Source organism: Xiphophorus hellerii, chromosome 16 (genome assembly GCF_003331165.1).
Source record: "Xiphophorus hellerii strain 12219 chromosome 16, Xiphophorus_hellerii-4.1, whole genome shotgun sequence".
NCBI classification, from domain to species: domain Eukaryota; kingdom Metazoa; phylum Chordata; class Actinopteri; order Cyprinodontiformes; family Poeciliidae; genus Xiphophorus; species Xiphophorus hellerii.
The window spans coordinates 10,632,274-10,652,980 of NC_045687.1; the positions used below are offsets into that span (position 1 = coordinate 10,632,274).

The following is a 20,707-nucleotide window of genomic DNA, read 5'->3' on the forward strand; positions in this document are numbered from 1 at the left end:
CTTTTGCCGTACAAACTTTCATATTTTATAAAGATTTTATCTTTAGATCACAACAAAAGCAACTGATTGTGAAATTGAACATAATTGTTACATATTTTTTATTCTAATTTTCTAGAATGGACTCCAGTTTAATGTGATTATAGGTTCAATTTTTTGACATATGACGAGAGTACTAAATCTTGAAACCATACATAATTGTCACATCACATTTTTGTACTACTTCTTGTTTTTCTTTCTCCCAAAACTCATCCAAAATGCGATGAAATTTGGCATTTTAGGGTGACAAAATGAGGAACGGTTCAATTTGTAGCTACTACTTTTGACCTACTTTTACTTCTTTGTTGTGTATTTTCTACCACTTCAACCACACCTGCAACCAGCTTGTGAATCACCAAATGATGGTATTGTCACTGTCTGCGCAGAACGTCACTACAGCTGAACTTTCTGGAATCCAGCTCTTATTTGAAGCAAAAAGAAAGCTATCAAGAGCCGGAGGATGTTAAAGAGCTCATTGTGTCACCGCTTCATAACGACTCCGCTGTATCCGAATTTCCTTAGATGGCTGCCGCGCTTACAGTTCATGCTGAAATCTGAGTAATTGTTGACCTCTGAACAGTTCGATGACTGTTTCTTAAGGCAAACCATTTGCCGATATAAAACTCAACATGTTTTTTTATCACAATGCCCCAACTGTTCTCTCTTGCATTTCCTCTACTCATTCTTTCTCCTCTTGAGCTTCTCAATGGGAACAGAGTTGAGCTGTTGGATAGAAAACATTAAGATTATTCACTTGAGTAAACCTCTCAATAATGACAGTCAATCATCATTGATGCCATCTTAAAATACAGACGTACTGTTAGGTAGCTTAGCAAAAGTTCTCGTGACTGTCAGAGCTTATCCACGGGGTTACTTATGCTTATTAAGTAATCTCCAGTAATTAAGGTGTTGTTATTCATTTAAAACAAACAAATTCAGTATTTGCTTTTGCATTGATTAATGAACTTTAGCAACATTGTCACCACACAGTTTGTGTTTTATGTATCTCTGCCTGAAGGTTAAGAGATTACAATGTGCAAATATTTTGTTTTTGTTTCTTATGTTTGCAAGTGTGCTGGTTTTGAGGCCCCCTGGTTTTGATCATAGATAATCTTTGTGAGAGAATCTTCTTTTTTGAGGGGGTAAAGCTGCATTAACTGTGGAGTTGATCATCTAAGCCACCATGATCTTTGACATCTGAAAGTGTTCAGAAACTTGGACGAGAAGTTACCATGCATAAGTTTTTGGTTTCCATTAGGGCTGGCAGATTCAGGGTTTTCATAAGCAGGAAAAGGTTGGATTCCTGAAAAAGGAGTAAAATGTTTATATTCTGTCTAAATTCTTGAACTGATCTGGTGTCAGTTTAGTTCAGATTTGTTCACCAGCTGTGTGGTTTAGCGCTAGCGGTTGTCACTGCTGTTTCTGGCCTTTTCCGACAGTGTTAGGCTTTGCTTTAAATTTATGGTAAATGCATAAAAATGTACCAGTTAATCCACTATCATTTGTCTTTACAACATGTTACTGTAGATTCAATGCATTGTGGTTATATACTGTACTAATCTAGCCTGGTCTATACATTTGTATACAGATTGACTCAATTATGATATCTGTTCAGTACTCTGAGTGGGATTTCTTTCTTTCCGCTTGATGTCTCTGGCTGAATTTTAAACTGAAGGAGGAGTTGTGAGCAATGATGTAGGTTTTCTGTGCTGTTCTAAAATTGTAATCGTTTAAGAATATTTGATAAATATTCACCTTAGTAAGTCATTTGTTTTTTTTCTTTCCACTTTGCCCATTGCACAAGAAGATGCACAGGAATCTGGAAGGCTGAAGAGCTGATCTCCTCACACAAGCCAAGGAATTTTGGACATAACAAAGGAAGCAGCCTTCGGTTCTTCCCTCCCACCCCCACACTCTCTTGAGTCTATCATGGCTGTCACCTAACATCAGCAGGAGCAATGGCTGATACTTTTTGTGCCTAGCATCCTGGACTCAATGAGCGAATCACAGAAGGAGCTCACCCATCAAGGAAACCTTTGGGTTACCAGGGCATGAAGGAGAAGGAGGGCCGCGGGCCAGAGGAAGCCTTGAGAATCTGATCACCGAGTCTAATCTGGAGAGCGGAAATCACATTCTGTGTTTTAACTGCTTTCCTTGAAGGTAATCAGATTTTAATCCTAGTTCTTCTGTTTTTCTTGCTTTTGTGATCTTGAATGTATGCTGAAGGATGAACCTAAAAGTGACCGGGACGTACAGGCCTTTCACCGTTCTGATCTTCAACAGAACTTTTACAGAACTTTTAATTTACAGAGCAAAGTAAAAGTCACTGTTATTGTGTTTCATCTTCATAAGGTCCTAGCCGAATGATCGCCAATTCAGAATGACCCGTGACCCTAATATCTTATAAGATGCCTTACTGCTGAAGTTTCTTCAGAGATTGCCAAGTAAATGTGCTGATAATAAGAACGCAGAGAACCTCTTAGAGGGATTAGGAATTTACTTGGCCCAGGCCTTGACCCTATCTAATCACACTGTATCCATGGCCTTTTGCAGATATTGTAAAGAGCAACATTTTCCATCTCTGCTCTCTCTCTCGCTCCATACTTCAGCATGTTCTGTTCTTTCTCTCGCAGCTTGAGATCACCATCAAGGCTGAAACAAAAGACAAGCGTTGTCTCTGCTGGCTTGCAAAAACTTCGAAGAATTCACAGTAAGATGTGCCAGTTGCTGCATTCTTCAAATATGTCACTTTCCACCCACATGTTTCCCTGCTGACAAGTACTGACCACCGTGGATGGTAAAGGCACAGCAACCTACATTTTCATTCAAACAAGAGGAAAGATATTACCGTGCAAAGTTTCAGACGAGATGCAGACTCCATGCCTGCCTTCGGGTACGAATAATGCCTCAAAACGAAACAGTTCCTGTTTACTGAGAAGAATGTGACAGATTTTAGCTCAGCTGTGATTCTGACACCCTGGAAAGAAGCCAGGGAGGGCTGATGACATGCAGACGGCTGCTTGATGGTATCGGCACCTTCCAATCTGTTTTTGCATACCACAACACATCTGGCATACTTGTGTGGATGGAGTTTAGAGCGCAGTGTCGGACCGACCTGTTGACTAATGAAATGGGCCATAGCTGGCTTTTAAGAAGAGCAACAAACTGGTTCCCTGAGCACTGACAGAAAAGTTGTCGAAAATCAGTTCTGTCTAAGAAAGAAAACACTGAAATGCCGCTGATGTAAAATAAGGAGTGCTGTTTGTGTTTTCAAAGAAAAGCAAGCCCCTTTGCTTGTTTTCTTGTTCTTCCAATGTGCCAATTACAGAAAAAAAAGTAAAAGTTGGGGGTGCAAACGACAGAGAAGGCAAGCACATAAAAATTGTGTTTTGTCAGCATCTATATACTTTACGACTGCTTTTCCACCTGGGGGCAAACTCTGGGCATAAGTCACACTCAGCAAGAGCTTGGGACAACAGGGCTGACTGAAAAAACACAATCCCCTTCCCCCCTAGAAACTTTAGTCACCTCCCCCAGCCCCAACTTCTTCCACTTCACTCTGCCACTGTCTGCCCTGCTGCATACTTATAAAACTCTTAATCCTTTGCCTTAGAATGCACCTCTGTGCCTCTCTGGTAAATATCCTCCATAAAGTTTCAATCCAACAGGGTGGCTATCATTTCATTAACATTCTAAATGAAGCTTGATTTCTCCCCCCTCGACACTACCCCACCCCCACTGAGACTCCTAACAGGTGGAGAGTGAGAGCTGAACCTGCTTCCTTTAAGCTGTGATGAGAAAATAACGAACACTGGCAGCAACTGCAATAACAAGACGAGTTCAATCTTCTCCTCTGGGAAAAAGAGGAGCAGTTATCCTGGTTGTGTAAGTTTTGCTCCCACAGAGCAGGTCGTCGGGAAGGTGCACCTCATGTTACTCCCATGGTGCATTGACTTATTTCTCATAGTTTCTGATCATTTGCTTTGTCTTTGAAAATGAAGACAAATGTTGAAAAATGAGACAATGCTCGGCACAATTCTCCAGGGCCTGTGGTGACATTTTGAAACAGCATGTTTTGTCTGGCTGACAGCTTAAAACACAAATATTTCTTTTGCAATGTTTTGGAAAGCTGTGAAGCGGTAGTCATCTAAATACAGCATGCAAATACAGTGCATTGCAAAACTGTGGATCGGGCCTCAGTTTATTTTCAATAAAGGCCAGATCAGTGGAGCGCAAAACAAATAGTAATCCTGCCAACAGATTCCCCAACCTGAGTTGGGACTTTCTGCAGCTCCTCCAGAGTTACCATGGGCCTTTTTGTTGCTTCTCTGACTAATTATCTCCTTTTCCTGTCTACCAGTGTAGGTGGATGGCCACATCTTGGATGGTTTGCAGTTGTGCCATACTTTTTCCATTTTGAGGTGATGAGCAAAACAATTGAAAATAGACACAAATGGACTTTTTATATATATATAATTTTCTTCTTTGTAAATGCTTTTTAAAAAATGTGTTAATCCTTCTAATTAACAATGGTGTGCTACTTTGTGTTGATCCATCCATCCATCCATTTTCTTACACCTTTGTCCCTAATGGGGTCGGGAAGTGCTGGTGCCTATCTCCAGCTGACGTTCCAGGCGAGAGGCGGGGTACACCCTGCACAGGTCGACAGTCTGTCGCAGTACTTTGTGTTGATTTATTACTAAATATCCCTAGTAAATATTAAAGTGTTTTTTTTGTGACATTTGAAAATAGTTCAAAATGCTGAATAGCTTCAGAATATTTGACAAATATTTGTGTTTTATTTATGACCTCTGTACGCAAAACCTGAAATATATAGGTTATGTAAGAAGAAGAATTTATGCTTGACTTGAGTTAATACAGTAAACAACTAGAAGACTGATGCTTGTGTACATTCTGTGAAACTGCAGGTGTCATTGTGATGGATCCTTGTTTTACCTGCCTGGACACGTATTGCGGTTCTTTTTTTCCTTCATCAAGAAACTTCCCAGACAACTTGCAATATGGCAAAGACAACAAAGAATCCGCAGTAAGCACTCCTAAAGCCAAAATCCTAATCAAAATTACACAAATAAGGCTTTGCTGTGTCTAGAAAACAGTGGAGGGTTTGTGTGATTTTTATCGCATACATAATCTCACAGTCAAATTAAAAGCCTATCTAAAGATCCATCTGAGTTTTTTTTTTCCCTGGTACTCTCTGGTGGGTATGTGGACCAAGCCTGGGCTCGTATCCTGCATGTCGGGTCAGCAGTGTTGACACTATCGAAACACAACTAATTTCATGTTCTAGGAAACTGGAGCAGATAAGTAGCAGTTACAAAATGCTCTGGTTTTTCTTGTCAGACAGGTTTCTTTCCCAGGCCACACATCTGCGCAAAAAACAAGTTGTTCATTAGAAATCATTGCGCAGGATTCACAACATGATTTATGAGTCATCCATGTTTACTAATGCGGCCAGTAGTAACGGACCCCGCTGCTCTGCAAGTCCCTGCAGCTCTTGTTTCACTCAGAAACTTGGTTTAAGGTGTTTTTGTTTCAGATTCATCGGGCCTACTGCAACTAATTTTATTGAGCTGTAGATCAGTTGTTCAGAGTTACTCATGATGATTGGAGGATTTCACAGAATAGTTCAGGAAAATTACTGCTCGACCATAGAGCCGTCAGGGATTTTTTAGTGTTTGAGCTCTGTGGTTTCCTGAATCCCACTAAACTGCAAATGAGTGTTTGCAGAAAAAAAATGTAAACCAGAGGATCTCCAGACATCGTTCCCTCATGTTTTTGCGACTGTCATTCTGTGTTTTCTTGACCAACACATACATCTTTGGTTCATTTATTTTGACATGACAGCGGCTGTCACTGGGGTTGTGGTTAAATGAGAAACAAACTCACACTAATAGTCTGCCATTTTCTGCTCAAATCCATATTGAACAGTCGGAGAAGAATATGGAATCTCCCAAAGGTAACATGTTCAACCTTTTATATCTAATGACCTGAGTAGTTTGAACAACTCATTAATCTCTAACACATAAAATCCATACAGAAGAATGTCCAGCCATCAGTTTGTGCAACAAAGCGAGTCCGCCACAGTCTGCCTGTCCACAAAAGATAAAACAAAAAAGAAAGATTTTAGAGTGGCCTAATCAAAGCACAGACTTAAATCTGATTGAGGTCTTGTCACGTGGGTGGCCATATACTGGCCAAACATTGTGGCTGAAATAAAGCAATTCTACAAGGTCGAAGAGGGATAAAATTCCTCCACAGTGATGCAAATGACACATGTTTTAAGGCAGTCGTCACTGCCGAGGAGGGTGCTACCAGTTTAGGTTAATTTGGATAACTTTTCACCCTTGATTAATACAATCGATCAAATTGTTCATTTATTATACATTTGTAATCTACCTGACTTCATTCATAAAGTAACATTTTGAAATACAGAGGATCTCTATGTAGACTCTAAGCTTGAAGCAATCATGTGATCAGTATCATCTACAGTGCTAGAGATACAATTAGACATTTTCCTTAAAAAGAAACCTTAAACCAGGAAGGACATAGGAATTCTTTTGAGAACTTGATAGTTTTACGAATAACTTGAGGAACAAGTTCCAGCTCAACCTAAAAATGAACATTTCCTTGTAGGGATAGATTACAGATAGCTTCTTTCATTTATTTAATTTCCCTTTGGGACAACTGAAGTACTTTTACATTTGAATATTGAATTAGCTTTAAACAGCAATGTACTGTATCTCCAGGCTGTATTTCCATTACAAATTCAAAGTTTGATTAAAAAAATTCATTTTCTTTAAGACGTATTTTGCTGATGAGTAGAAAGAAAGTCTTCATGTTCACCTACAGTAAAACCAAGCTGAAGAAAACAAATATCAAAAGCATTTGATATTTGCTTCATAAAGTTGTGTATGAACCAATAAAACTTATCACTGGATTAGACACATATAAGATTTCAAAGGTCAAATTTATCCAAAGTATCACTATATGTATCATTATATATTCCATTTCGTTTCATTACTCAGTGAACTAATGATGTTTTGACGAATCCACCCTTTAGACAGATGACATCATCCACAAGTCTTAAAGCACACAACCAGTTTATGTCTGGTTGAGTAAGATATGCGTCAGGAACCTATACAAAAAGAAAACATGACTATTATTACTGGCAAAGTCACGACAGGCAAGTGCTACCAGTAATATGGTTTAACTAATTTCAAAGTCTACAACTTGTCTGTAACCTACAATAAAGTAAGTTAGGCAGGCTGCTCGGAATAATATACATGCCTGTTACTATCTGGATTTATTTGAATGTTTATGTGCAATTTATGTCACGCTTTCTTTTCAAGCTCTTTAGGTTTTGTAGATATATGGATTCATAAGGTTCTCAAAAATAGAGAGGAGGAAGTTAACTGAAATTAAAAAATCCTGCAAACATCTAAAAGAACATTGTGAAAAACCTTTAAAAACAAATGGCCTGTAGCCAGCTACAACGTTTTACTTTGTTTACTTGCTCAATTGACATAACAGTAGAAATTCTTTTTTTTTTCTTTCTCTTGATTTGTATAAATAAAATAAGTTTATCACTTTAAAATGAATATTTAAGGACAGTTAAGTTTCTTCAGAAAAAAACAACAACCTTTTTCCTTGGTAAGTACTTGGTAAGGCCTTTTATTTACTGGCATTCATAACCTTTGAATTGTGTCACACCTTTTAACAATATAAAGAAAAAGTGTCTTGGTGCATACAACCTTCTGTACTCATAAGATAATAATAAAAATATGAATAGCATCTGCTGTAGCCAGTTGTTTTCATAATTACCTAATTAGTAAATTGAGTGTACTTGTGTTTAGCTCAATCTTGTTGTGGATACAGCTGTTCCTTGAAAGTTTCAGAAGTTTGTTAGAGAACATTAGCAAACAAACAACATCATGAAAATAAAGGAACACATCTGATAGGTTATGAATACAAATGTGGAGAAGTCTGAAGCAGTGTTAGATTATAAAAAGATAGTCCAAGCTTTAAACATCTCACTGACATGTAAGTTTCTTTTTCTACTTTTATCTTCTGTCTGGTAAGAGGGTAAGTGAATCTACAGTATTTGTAAGTGAAAGAAATGTACATTGTGTTAACATAGATGATTCATACTGATTTAAAAGCTTTATTTACTGTGAATTAGTGGGATTTGGGATTTCTGTAGCTTAGTTTGTCATTTTGTGAAATGTTTTTTAGTTTTATATCACTGTTTTAAAAATGAATGTAAAAATTATTTAATATTTTCATCTGATTCCTCTAAAAACCGGACATTATCAGATGCCCCACAGTACTTAACTCCTCTTTCACCAAATACAATCTGCTTGAGTAAGAAATATTCTTAAGTAAAGACACCCTTGAATAAAATGTTACTCTACCCACCTCTGGTAATAAATCAGCTTTCAAAAAGAATCGTTTTGTTCTATGAAGTTAGTATGTCCGAGCCCGAGCTGAGCGCCTGAACGCAGCTGATTGAGCGAACGGGGTGTGACGTGGAGAGCAATCAGGGCTGCTGAGCCGGAGACCGAGCCGAAACCAGTCCACTGTTAGCGGAGACCCGAACACAAGGAGCGGTCCTTTCACGTACGAAAAGAGACTTTATGTCTCTGAAACTTCGGGAAACAAAAACGAGAGACCTCTGAGAGCGGACGAAGCGGAGCGGGGCACATGGAAACACTACGCGGCCGGACAGACGGCGGTGGACTTTCCGATAGTTTCAGTCGAGAAAAGAGGCAAAGTGAGGCGAGATAAACATGCTCTCCCTGATGCTGGCCTCATTTCTGCCTCTCCTCCTTCTCTGCCGGATTTCTCTCTGCCAGTACTCAAGCGACCAGTGCAGCTGGAAGGGCAGGTGAGACTCTCTGAGCTTATTCTGAATGAAATCGCACCTGAAAATGCTAAATTTCAAGCGGCTGCTGTGAAAGAAAGCGAGTTGCTGGCGGCAGTTTGGAAAGGACTGACCGAAACTCAATAGACGTCGCAGTGAAACGATTCCCGTTGGCCATATTAACCACGAATAATAGGTTAACGTGTAACTGGAGTCGACAGATTTATGAGGAAACTCTATTTTGTTTACACTAATAATTTATTTAAGCATGTATTTACAAATGCAATATGATTTGTGCTCTTATTGTTCCACGGGCTTTCACTTATAACAAGTTTGTAGAATGATACTTGGATTTTTAAATATTACATTTTATGATTGTGTATATAGATATTTGGATCTAAGACATTTTTTTTGTAATTTGTTTTGCAGTTTTGTAAATCAGTCTTTACTTGATATATCATGGCACTAAAGAAGGTTGACTTTACTATGCACTGGAAATTTCACCTCCCTTGCAACATCTGCAGATTTTCATTTCTTTTTTTTTACTTTTGAGTGTTTTTTTTTTTTAATCCACCAAGTAGGAGGGGTAGGCCATGCTTTCAGCCTCCAACCAATAATCTGTTGTTCATTAGTGAGATGTTTGCCTAATCTCCTTTAATTGCCTGCAGAAGTGATGAACTAAGATAGGACTTAATTAGAGGCGTGCTGAGGTGAGCCTGGTTATCGGGCTTCAGCTGCATCTGCTCAGCATGTGCCTTGGGTTGCTTCAGATCTATGGCAAATTTGAATTTCAGCGTCTCCTTTTCAGCATACTGGGCGTTTCTCCCCCCAGAGTTAAACCACAAGCTTGGCATGTTTCTGCCGATGGCTTCCTGCCTCTGGCTTTGCCACGGAATGACTGACACACTGGAGTTTTCAAACCCCTGACCAGGCATTAAGTTGTGGAGGGAGCGATTTGGTCGTGCTGGCGCCAGAGTCCGAAGTGCTGCCCGGACAAGTCTCTTCCACTCTCTTTGTTGGTGGTTTGAAACCAAGGGGAGGTTTGGTGCGTGACCGGCATTTGCACTTGCATGCAGCAGGCCCAGCTACTGTTGCTGCTGCCGTTGTCTCCCCAGAAGCCCCCGTGTCCCCTCCATTCATCCGCTTCTGCTTCCAAGCTCTTCCCAAAGGCAACCTGCCAGTGGTGCGTTTTGCCAGAGCTCAGGGCAGAACAATGTGGTATGGGGAGTGTGTTTGAGCTGAGGTCATGTCGGCTGCTTTGGCTCGTGACTGGTCATGCAGCCAGTCTTGTGCGCAGCCTTTATGCTTTAGAAGGAATGTGGTGTAGTGTCCTTACAGTCTGGATGAAGGGAGAGCTTGTTTTCTGAGCTCAACCCAGTCAGAAAATCAGTTTAGATGGTGGATAAAACCATGATTTTCCCCAATGCTCACTTCTTACCCTTTCTGTCACCTGTAGCGGGCTGACCCATGAAGGCCACACCAGGGACGTGGAGCAGGTGTACTTGCGCTGCTCACAGGGCTCTCTGGAGTGGCTCTACCCGACCGGAGCCATCATCGTCAACCTGCGGCCCAACACCTTGTCGCCCGCCGCCGCCCGCCTCTCCGTCTGCATCAAACCCTCCAAGGACTCCACAGGGACAAACATCTACCTGGACCGCAACGGCAAGCTGCGGCTGCTGCTGCGCGAACAAGACCAGGCGGAGGGCAAGGTGCACTGCTTCAGCATCCGAGAGGGGGCGCTCTTCATCGAGGCCGTCCCGCATACGGACATCAGCCGGAGGATTACGGCCTTCCAGTACGAGCTGGTCAGCGACAGGCTGAGAGCGGAGGCACAGTCACCTGGTGGTAAGGCGGATCTTGATGTTGCTTCCGTACTGCAGCAGTTGTGGTGAACTTTTAGTGTAATAAAAGTTTGGAACCTTGGAAATGTCCACTATTAAGTTAGACTATAGATTTAAAAAGTTCAAGTTTCTCCTTGAAATTTTCCATCATGTAGTGGTAAGAGTCCTAAAATGAGATGCTGAATTGTCCCTGTGTACATGTACAGTGTACTGCAACACTGCCCCTCCCACACCTACTGCTACACTTTTTTTTGTTTTTGCAAGAAAAAGAAACTTTACTTTTTAGAAATATTTCCAGTCTCGAAAGCACAGACAGTGTTGAAACTTCTGTTTCTTAATAAGGCAACAATGTTTTAAAACTACAGTCTGCGAGCTAGCAGGGCTGGGTCTGTCAAGTAGCGGACCGCAGGTTAGCTGCTTCAACATAATTAACATTCAATATTAGCTTGTGTTACTCTATAAAGAGCAAAGCAACAAAAATGTCTTCAGTGCAATAATCACTTGAAAACTGATGCATCAAAATGTGTTGTTTTTTATTTCAGCAGCAGTTAAATAATTATTCTGTTTCTAAGTGAAAGTTATTTTTGTGTAAATACCAACCAATTTATGGTATTTTTACTGGAAGTTATCACACTGCCAGTCTCTCACACTGGCCCATGTCTGCTTGTTTCCTTAGTCACTATGGTGTGCACTCTGCACTAAATGCAGCCATCTGCTGGTGAAAAACTTTATTGGGTTTGACACTAATCATTCACTCAACAATGAACTCGAGCCAAACTCAGTTTCTCTTTTAGTTTTGGGGAAAAAAAGAAGAAACAAGATAAAAAGCTGGCTGAGTTTTGATCAAACGTCAACCCTCTGATTGTTTCACAACAGCACCGTTGATCTGACTCTGAAATACTCTGCTGCAAGCTGTAATTCTTTTTTTTTTTTTCTGGATGGCCTGTGTGTGTGTGGAAAGGGGCACAGCCAAACACAGGCCTCCCAATGAAAAACAGCCATATATTTTCATGCTGCGTACCTGCCAGATCTGCACAGTTTCAAGCTGCGCAACTGTTGTTTTTTCCACCTAAAGCAAAACATGAGCAGCGTCGGAGCCACATGTGTTTTTACGGCTCTCCGGCTTCACGTTTCCAAATCCTGCGTCACCGCTTGGCACTGTGTAGGGTTAAGAGGCGGAGGGGACGCTCTGCAGTGGGTTTGACCACATTAGTGCGCTTGGCTCTCCGCTGCAGCGGGATCTGGGCTATAATGTGGCATGAGATAGCACTGGGGTGATTCACAAAGACAGTGGTCTCGTGTCATGCGAGGCCTGAGTGGGCAGATTGATTGCTCCTTTGCTTCTTCTCATCCTCTTCGCTGTATTTCTTCCCTCTCTCTTTTCTCGTCTTCCTCCCTCTGACCCGCTGTGCTGGGATTGGGTTGCTCACCAACATGCTGGAATGCATCTCCAACCAGATGTTGGGAGGAAACTTCGAGGACCATATAGTCTTGTTTGGCCTCTACTGTCTTTTCTTTCCGTCCCTCCCTTGCCGTTGACCATTTCCTACCTCTGCGTCCTTCATGTCTATTTATCATTTTAATATTTTTCTTTTCATTCCATTCCCCTCCATGTATCTCCCTTGTCTCCTCCTTGTCTATTTGAAGTGGTTTTTGTCGCTTCTGAGTGGTATTAGCAAGTTTTGCTCCATTACCGTGGAATGCATCTGGTCCCAGATGTTGCAGGGACTCTAATGTGCTTTTGCACCCCTCCCATCCTCCTCCGCTCTCTGCTCCTATGAAGTGGTTCTGATCAGAGCGAACGGGCCAGAAGGAGACGCTGACTCGGCTCTTGGCCCATTCCTGTGGTTGTGTTTCATGTTTCACATGTGAGCTCCGCTCGGCTCGACTCTGCTCTGCAGGAAAGCAAACACACCAAGGTCCTGGGCCCCGGCTCGCGGCCGCGCCTGATGCCACGGCAGTTCTCGGGACTCACTTCAAAGTGAGCGTGCGCTGGGCGAGGTCTGCTCTCTTGAAGTCCACCGTCTGTCCAGCTGTTAGCGAGCCATCAAGGCTTGTGGCCGTTTGACCTTTGATCTCCGGTGACATGGTGGCGCCTTGAGTTTCTGCTCCAGCTGACATTATTGCCGTTCAGTCCTCCAGTCGTTACTTCAAAAAGCAGACTGAGAATAGACTCAACCATTGAAAATAGAGACAATGAAAGCATGCCTACTTTTTAGAATATTTTTTCTGCGTTTTTTTTTTTTTCTAAAGCAATACTTTCTAACCTGATGAATATTTATGTGCCGCCAGTGAGGCCGGATGATTTCCAGCAGAGAAGATCCACCTGAGTTAACACAGTCAGTCGTCCTCCTTATTTTCTGGACTGACAGGCACTGCTGCTGCACCACAGTCCACCATTCTGTCTGCTAACACCAGCTTCCTCCTCACTCAGTTTACCACCCTGCCACTAAAAACCACCTGAAACAACTGAGCTTTAGATCCATTTAGTGCTTTTTCTCCTGATATAAAACCTCCTGGAGGTAGCAGGAGACTTTTTCCACCTGCAGACAGTTTTGTTTCAATCAGATCTTTCCTCTGTGTGGACCTTTTGTAATGTGAGACATTTACAAAACAGATGTTTCTAAGCTGTTTTTAACTTTTAAAGTTATTAAGTAGTTATGATTCAGAACACGCCCCTTCTTACTGCACTGCTGATTCGTTTGGTCTGGTCTGTGTTTGTCACGCAGCATTGGGGACGGGGGTCACTAACAGAACAGGCCCTGTGAGCATTAGACATACAGACAGGCGTGCATAACTCAGTTTGTTTGATTTTTGATGTATATGTCATAAGCAGTAAGGCTGCACAATATCTGGAAAATCTGAGATTGTTGTACAGATTTTCTAAATATTGCCATGATGATATCAAATATGATTTATTTACCCTTCTTTAAAAAAAAACATTTCAAGCTCTTTCTACTCTGTGAGCTTTAGCATCTCTGCTAAATATATATATCAAATGTGAACATAAAAAATCCCTGTATTACCTCCCTGGGGTATTTGCTTGCAAAACAGTTGAAATATATTGACTGCGATATTGCACATATTAATATTGTGATGATGAATGTGATTCCTTTAGTTGCGCAGTTAGAATTTGCTGATTTATTTATTTTTTTAAATCATTCATGTATTTGTCTTGGCTCGCACCCTGAAAGGAAATGCTAAAGGAATTATTTCTATGTTTCTTTTGGAGCGCTCTGCTGAACATGAACTTACCTACCCTGTTTCTTTATCCACTTAGCGCCCTGTCAGCCCTGCTCTGATGCCGAAATGCTCCTAGCAGTCTGCACTAATGACTTTGGTAAGTTCAACGTCTGATTTATAAGTATGGCTGCACCAATCTAAGCTTTGCAGGCAATTTTTAATCAGTTTTTCTAAAGCTTTGACCTGCTCTTAATGATTTCGGCAGATTCTGATTTTTCTTGCATGTAAAATTTGTTCCCAACTTTTCTGCCTTCGTCAGTGAATTGTGTTACTACGCAAGTAAAAGAAGAAAAAAGGATTTCTGCCTTTTTAAAAACATACAATTGTAGAGTTCTTCTAAACTCTTCTGCTCATTTTAATGGTTAGTTTGTAACCTAACTATTAAATAATTACGTTTTTAAAATACAACTTTAAGTATAAAGTCTATAGAATGTAGACCATTTCTTATTTCTGATTTTCCAATATTTTTAAATCCAACCTTTTTTATGACGTTGGACAGGAGTTAAAAGCTCAGAAGAGCAACTTTTTCTGAACTCTAAATGAACATTTAAACACTTCAGTGGTATTTGAGTCGTTTTCCCCTCAGTAAATGCAACCCACACTAAAGAGTGGTGACCTGGTAGTTTTGTTAATGGTCCAATCACTGGTCAAATATTTGGGTTTTTTAGTCAGGCCAGTCACAGATCAGCAAGTAAAGCCAGTTGCTTGACATATTTCCTCTGCCTTCCTGCAGTGGCACGAGGCACCATTAAAACGGTGGGTCTGGAGGAGGACCACTCATCGGTCTCCGTGGAGATCAGCCGCCTTTACAGACAGAAGACCCACGTCTTTGTGTCCGGGGGCGTGAGGGTACGGAGCTGGACAGGCAACATAAAGATGCCCCTGCAGTGTGGGGTGAAGTCTGGAGAGGGCGAGTTCCTTTTCACTGGGACAGTGAGGTTTGGGGAGGCCTGGATGGGTTGCGCTCCTCGCTACAAAGACTTCCTGCGGTTGTATCACGAGGCGCAGCTGCAGGGGACCAACCCGTGCCATGTGGAAACTGACTGATTTAGCTGCCCACATTTGGAAGCATTGCAAGTTGTTTTGATTTTGGAGAAGAGCTATACTGAAAGTCCAAGCCAAGGAAAAAGAAGAGAGACTGATGGGACTGTCCCAGACTTCTCTTGGCTGTCCTGTGACTCTTAGAGTACGGAGATAGAAAGTGTTGCAAAGCGGCATGTCGCGGAAGCCGGACACGACAGAGAAGTGTTCAGAGCGTCTTCACAAGTACGAGGAGCCGCAGAGTTTTAAATGTAGCAAAGTCCTATTTGTTTTTATGTATAAAATGTGAAATAAGATTGTACATTTTGAAACGGTGTGCTTTGTATAAAAAAAGTTTGATGTACAGATCTGTATTTGTTTTCTTAAGAAGAACGTGTAAATTCAAAGACTCTTATTTTGTTTAAAAAATATTTGCAATTTAATGCCTGAACTTGTTTTTTTTTCAGGCTCTGCAGTTGTGAAAAAAGATGAACCAAAAAAAAAAAAAAGAAAGACATGTTTTGCTGACAAGAATAAATTGTTTTTTATTGCCCAATGTGTTTTTTTTTTTTTGTTGTTGCCTCAAAAAAACAATACATGCACAAAAGTGGTTTGTTTCATGGGCACGCATGTTCTGGACAAAACCAGAGCCATATGATGTGCATTAGCCTCACTCCAGCCTAGATGGAACCATTTATCCAAAAGGTAAAGAGAAATTGATATCAAGAGAGTCGGTGTGGATTCCTCTGCGTCTGTTCCTGTGGTGACGGGGTGGCCGTGTGTCAAGGTCAATGTGAAAGGCCTCTTTGTTCGAGCAGAGCAGCCCGCTAGGAGTGTGAGGTCTGAAGACCGACCTGAATGCAGCCCTGTGACCGGGCACGCAGCACAAAGTAGGACTCTCAAACTGCACTCCTAATTTTGATTGACATGTAAACTGCAACCTGAAGCTTTTCCTACAGCTCCAAATAAAACGCATTTGAGGAAGCGACGCGGCTGCAGCAGCTCTTTGTAGAGTTAAAAAGGCGAGGCCCCAGTTCTTTCTATCTGCCCTTTCACTTAAACGGAAATGCACCTAGAATTTCATTCAGCGAGCTGCCCGATGCAGACAATTGCTTCTCCAGACAGAACGGTGCATGGCGCTGAATTGACTGTCTGAATTCCAGCTGACGGCCAGACGTCCTCAAATTGCTCACTGGGAAATGCAAACAGAGTTTCTATGGTTACAGTCCTCTTCGAGAAACCTTTTCGTGGCTTTGGGACTTTGTGCTTTGTGAAACAAGGTGTAGGAGGAAGAAAAGACTCAGGGGGCATCTTGACATCCTCTGAATTCTACCCTAGATTTTGGCAATTATTACATATGCAAGAAGCAATTCACTGTCTCGTCTTTCTCACTTTTTAAAGTCTTTCTCTACAGCTGCTGTTCACACATTCAGTGCATTGAAAGTTGTACAAAATAGGTTTATTTTTGGTAATTTTTCAGTTATAACGTAATAATTGAGGTAATTAAATTCTGTTTATATACTCATTAGCTGCATTAGCCATGGTGCTGGTGACATGTAGATTAGGAAGTATATTACAGTACTATCCTGAAAATCAGCAGCATTATTGCTATTTACCTTAACCAGATATGCTTTAGTCATTCAGATTCTTACTCTTAGCACTGAAACTTGTTTACCTCATGGAATAGGTGTTGTGTCTTTATGCTCAATGCACTGGTCATCAACAGACATTTTGCAGCCAAGGACACTTCATGTCTGAGAAAGAGTAGCAGTAAGGTTTTCTGAACTATAGTTTTAAATCGACAAACTTCAACTCTCAAAATCAAACTCTAAAAAATCTACTTACTTTGCTCAGAAGAGTATGTGTGAGACTAATTTTGAAAAGTCAACAATACCTTTGACCTCACTGGTTAATTCCCTTGGTACTGAGGAGATATTTTGCAATTATCTACTTTATGAAATATTGAAGAATATCTGCAGACCTTTTATTGAAAGTCACACATCCCGTTGTTCTCTGGTGACCAGAATATTCATCTGATTAAAAATTTGTGATATAATATAGACTAAACTCAAAGTTTATTTATATAGGACTTTTCATAAAGTTGATTTAAAAACAGAAGGACAGACATAAAATCTCTAGAGACCCAGAGACAGAAAGAGAGAGAGAGGGCCAGCTGACTTAAGGGTCAGAAAAACCCCAGCAGAGAGAAAAGGCCTGGACTGGCTTCTTTGGGAAATGCAGGAATGTTGGGAATGTGTTGACTTCACACACACGGGATGTGCAGCCACCACCCAAATGCTGCTGTCTTGATCAGCCAGAATCAATAGAGTCTTTGTGGTTCCTCTGTGTGAGTATGTCAGTGTGTATGCCTGCAGCGTGCACGTGGCCCTAACCCCAGCACACATAAACACACCACCCCGGCAGCCAGATCGCCACCACCCACACCGAGAGGCAAATCAGTGTGCAGCTGCATCGCCGACATCTGATGCACTGCAAGCGCGACATTTTTAAAACGCACTTCCAACATGCTTCAGATTGTTTAAAATGTCACATTTTGGTCTTATTAGGGTAAAATGAAGAGCAGTCCTTTAAGGTGTTCTATTTGTTTTGTTCATGTATAGAAAAACAACTTACATTATTAAAAGTAATGTGATGATAACGTCTAATTCCTTCATAAATCTTTAATATGTTTGTTGTGGATTAAAATATAAACACTGGATGACTTTGTTATGGAAGGGGGTTTTCTTGTAATAGAGCTCACATAATTTCTTTATAACTTTTAATATCTTCAAAAGATCAGATGCTAAATCAGATTATTCAATAAAACTTGTTTTTGTCCTCATTCTATGAAGAGAAAAACCGGCTTGCAAGACTAAGAGTAAGGTCACTAATCAGGCTGTTTTCTGAATCTTCTGTTAAACAGATTCAGCTTTTCCTTTAAAAACAAAAATCCAAATCATACACAGGAACTATGGAATAATAAACATTTCTCAACTCACCACATAGTTTATTAGACGCATGAGCATAATTAACAGAACAGTAACTCATGATCTTAACACAATATAATCCTTCAAATTCAAACTGAAGCGTGAAAAAGACTAGATGTATTTTTTTATGTATTCCTCTTGCTCTTTTTTTAGAAATGTCCAATTTAGGCCCACTAGCAAAAATATTGTAGCTAACAGACAGAAGAGCTTAGAAATCTAAGAATGTGTATTAAAGTCGTGTGTACATGCGCTTCAAGAAGAAGTTTTCCCAGTCCAGGGATATTTTTCTGATGCCTGGTCTGACGTCTGTATTACATCTAATTACTTCTGTTTGTGAATGGTGCGTTGGTGCTGCAGTCTGAACCTAAAACACTGCCTCCCTCCTCACTTTTGAATGAATGAATGAATGAATGTGTGCTGCCGCTATCCGCTCACATGGCTCCCAGAGGCGCCTCTGGGGTGTCTCGTTTGTTCAGCAAACACACCAGCGTCCTCCGGAGTGGGGGGTCCTGGTGCAAGAAGCTTCATATTCAGCATCCCAATAACAGAGAGAGACTTTGGCTCAGAGGACGCCCAGCAAATATGTAGCAAATGGCACTTTTATTTACTTGCCTGCACACCCCTCTTGCCCCCCCCAACAGCCTTCATTTACTGGGAGCTTTTTTTCAGCAGCCCCATGGCAACAGCGAGTCCTGTCAACAGACGTAAAACTTTCTCATGATGTCACCAGAACTACGAAGCTCTGCTAACTGTTATAGTGTTAAAACAACACAAAACAGCACTATGTTAATTGGTTGAAGGGATCTGATTTGAAGTTTTTATTTCATAAAGAGCATGGACTAGGACTAGACTACATACATGTTCCGAAGCCTTAGCGAAGAACATACCACCCGAACCTCAGCCTTATCTAGACATAATCTTGGCACTGAATGAGCGTGTTGTTTTGTGCTCCATACAATCTGTCATTTATCAACACTTTGCTGCTTGTCTCATTGAGACAATGCAATCTGCACAGGCCCCATTGCTCTCAGGCCTGTCAGTTGCACGGTTCAGAAAGGCAAATCTGCTGTTTGCACAGTCCAATGAGCACCAGTGGCTTTGCCTTGCTGCTTGACTCTTCCTTGGCAACTGGGCCAACCCTCTCTGACCTCTGAACTGGGTTACAGCCTTTGGATGAGAGGAGAAAAAAATGGTTCCTGTCTAAATTTAGCCCTTAGAAGTTGGAATAGACAGGGCCATGCCCTCAGGCCCCTAAAGGAAACACGCATCTTTGGGCAATGTGAGCTGAGGCAGACCATCAGCCAATGGCAAGGGCGAGCACGGAGCGTGATAGATCGTATTATTGGACGTGTGATGTTTGATGGTTGTCCAGATGAGGGGAATAATAGGTTTTTTAACAGATAGGAAGTGAATCCTTAGATTTCAATGCAGAAGCGGATGTGAGCTGTTTGCATTTAAGCAGAGAATGATGGATGGACTTGTAGAGAAAGGAGTGCGATGCAAAAGAACAAAAACCATGGATTCTGTTTTCATTGCATTAAAATAAGTACACTTGTAAACTATCTGGATTTCTGGATGAAACATAAGATCATTTGTCAGTTAAGAAAATGTCCTAATAGAGTGAGTTGCATAAGTATTTCTAACCCTTAAATTGTTTCACAATCATTTTGACACAATGGCCATGTTACAACAGCAATCTCTGATGTATTACATAAGAATTTTGTTATTTGATACTTTATAAAACCACCTTTCACTGGAATTACAGCAGCAAGTGCAGGGTGTGTCTCCACCATCTTTGCACATCTAGACAGTGGAATTTCTGCCCTAATTATCACAATGAAATTGCACAGGATCAGTTAGAGAATCGATTAATAACATTTGGGAAGTATTGTATTTTCTAGCAAAATAGATTTGGACTTTAACTGGCCCATTCTAACACATAAACATGCTTTATTTAATATTAATGTAGTTATCCTCCTTTTTTGTGTTTTCTGCCAGGACTGGCCCTGTATTAGTGCCATCTGTTCTGTCTTGCCAGCTTCCCTTTGCTTGCAAAAAAAAAAAAAAAAGGAATCCCCAAGAGCATGATGGTCCCACTGCCATGTTTCACAGTGTATTCTGGGGTTAATTTTCTGCGAGACATAAAACTTTGCAAGCTCAGTTATGGTTTCATCTTCTATGTTTGCTGCATCCTCTGCATAACTTCTAAAGGGCAACCAAGGGTACATCTAGTTTTCTATTTTCTACTTTGACCTTTTCAGATCTTTGCACATTTTATAATGAAACCTTGCTTAAAATGTCTTCACCCTGAACTGTCTGGTATATTTACCTAGCTCTTTCGATGGTTTTTGTTTACGTCGTAAAAAGCGTTCAAAGAACAGTTGTAATTATACGGAGACGAAATTACACACAAATGTCTTTTTCGAACTGAGTGACCTGTGATGAGAATTAGTAACAATACAATTTATTTAGGGCTATCAGAGTAAAGGGTATCAATTTGTGAACAAATGTACAGCACTCTTCAGACTTGGAGGCACACTTTCAGCCAGGACAATGAATGACACCAATTCACCGTCTAACTACGAGACAACGGTCAAACTGAGTCATTTTGAAAAAAAAAAACAATTTCTAAAGACCATGGATGATGTTGTTTTTTTTCTGCAAGCCACAATTATGCACTGCTTTATTTTGTGATAGCT

At 40.9% G+C, this 20,707-nt stretch overlaps 1 protein-coding gene across 1 annotated transcript; it reads left to right on the forward strand.

Annotated features, from left to right (window-relative positions):
• Nucleotides 1-8,569: 8,569 nt before the first annotated feature.
• Nucleotides 8,570-15,577, forward strand: metrnla (meteorin like, glial cell differentiation regulator a). The gene is made up of 4 exons (XM_032587853.1): nt 8,570-8,941; nt 10,374-10,762; nt 14,039-14,098; nt 14,735-15,577. The coding sequence occupies exons 1-4, from the start codon at nt 8,844-8,846 to the stop codon at nt 15,046-15,048; spliced, it is 861 nt and encodes a 286-aa protein (XP_032443744.1). The 5' UTR covers nt 8,570-8,843; the 3' UTR covers nt 15,049-15,577.
• Nucleotides 15,578-20,707: the final 5,130 nt, after the last annotated feature.

Bases quoted from the DNA above. Each gene is read 5' to 3' on its own strand.
- metrnla (XM_032587853.1), top strand. From the start codon at position 8,844: ATGCTCTCCCTGATGCTGGCCTCATTTCTGCCTCTCCTCCTTCTCTGC. The intron at 10,763-14,038 runs GTAAGGCGGATC...TTATCCACTTAG, and splicing joins GGAGGCACAGTCACCTGGTG to CGCCCTGTCAGCCCTGCTCT. The intron at 14,099-14,734 runs GTAAGTTCAACG...GCCTTCCTGCAG, and splicing joins AGTCTGCACTAATGACTTTG to TGGCACGAGGCACCATTAAA.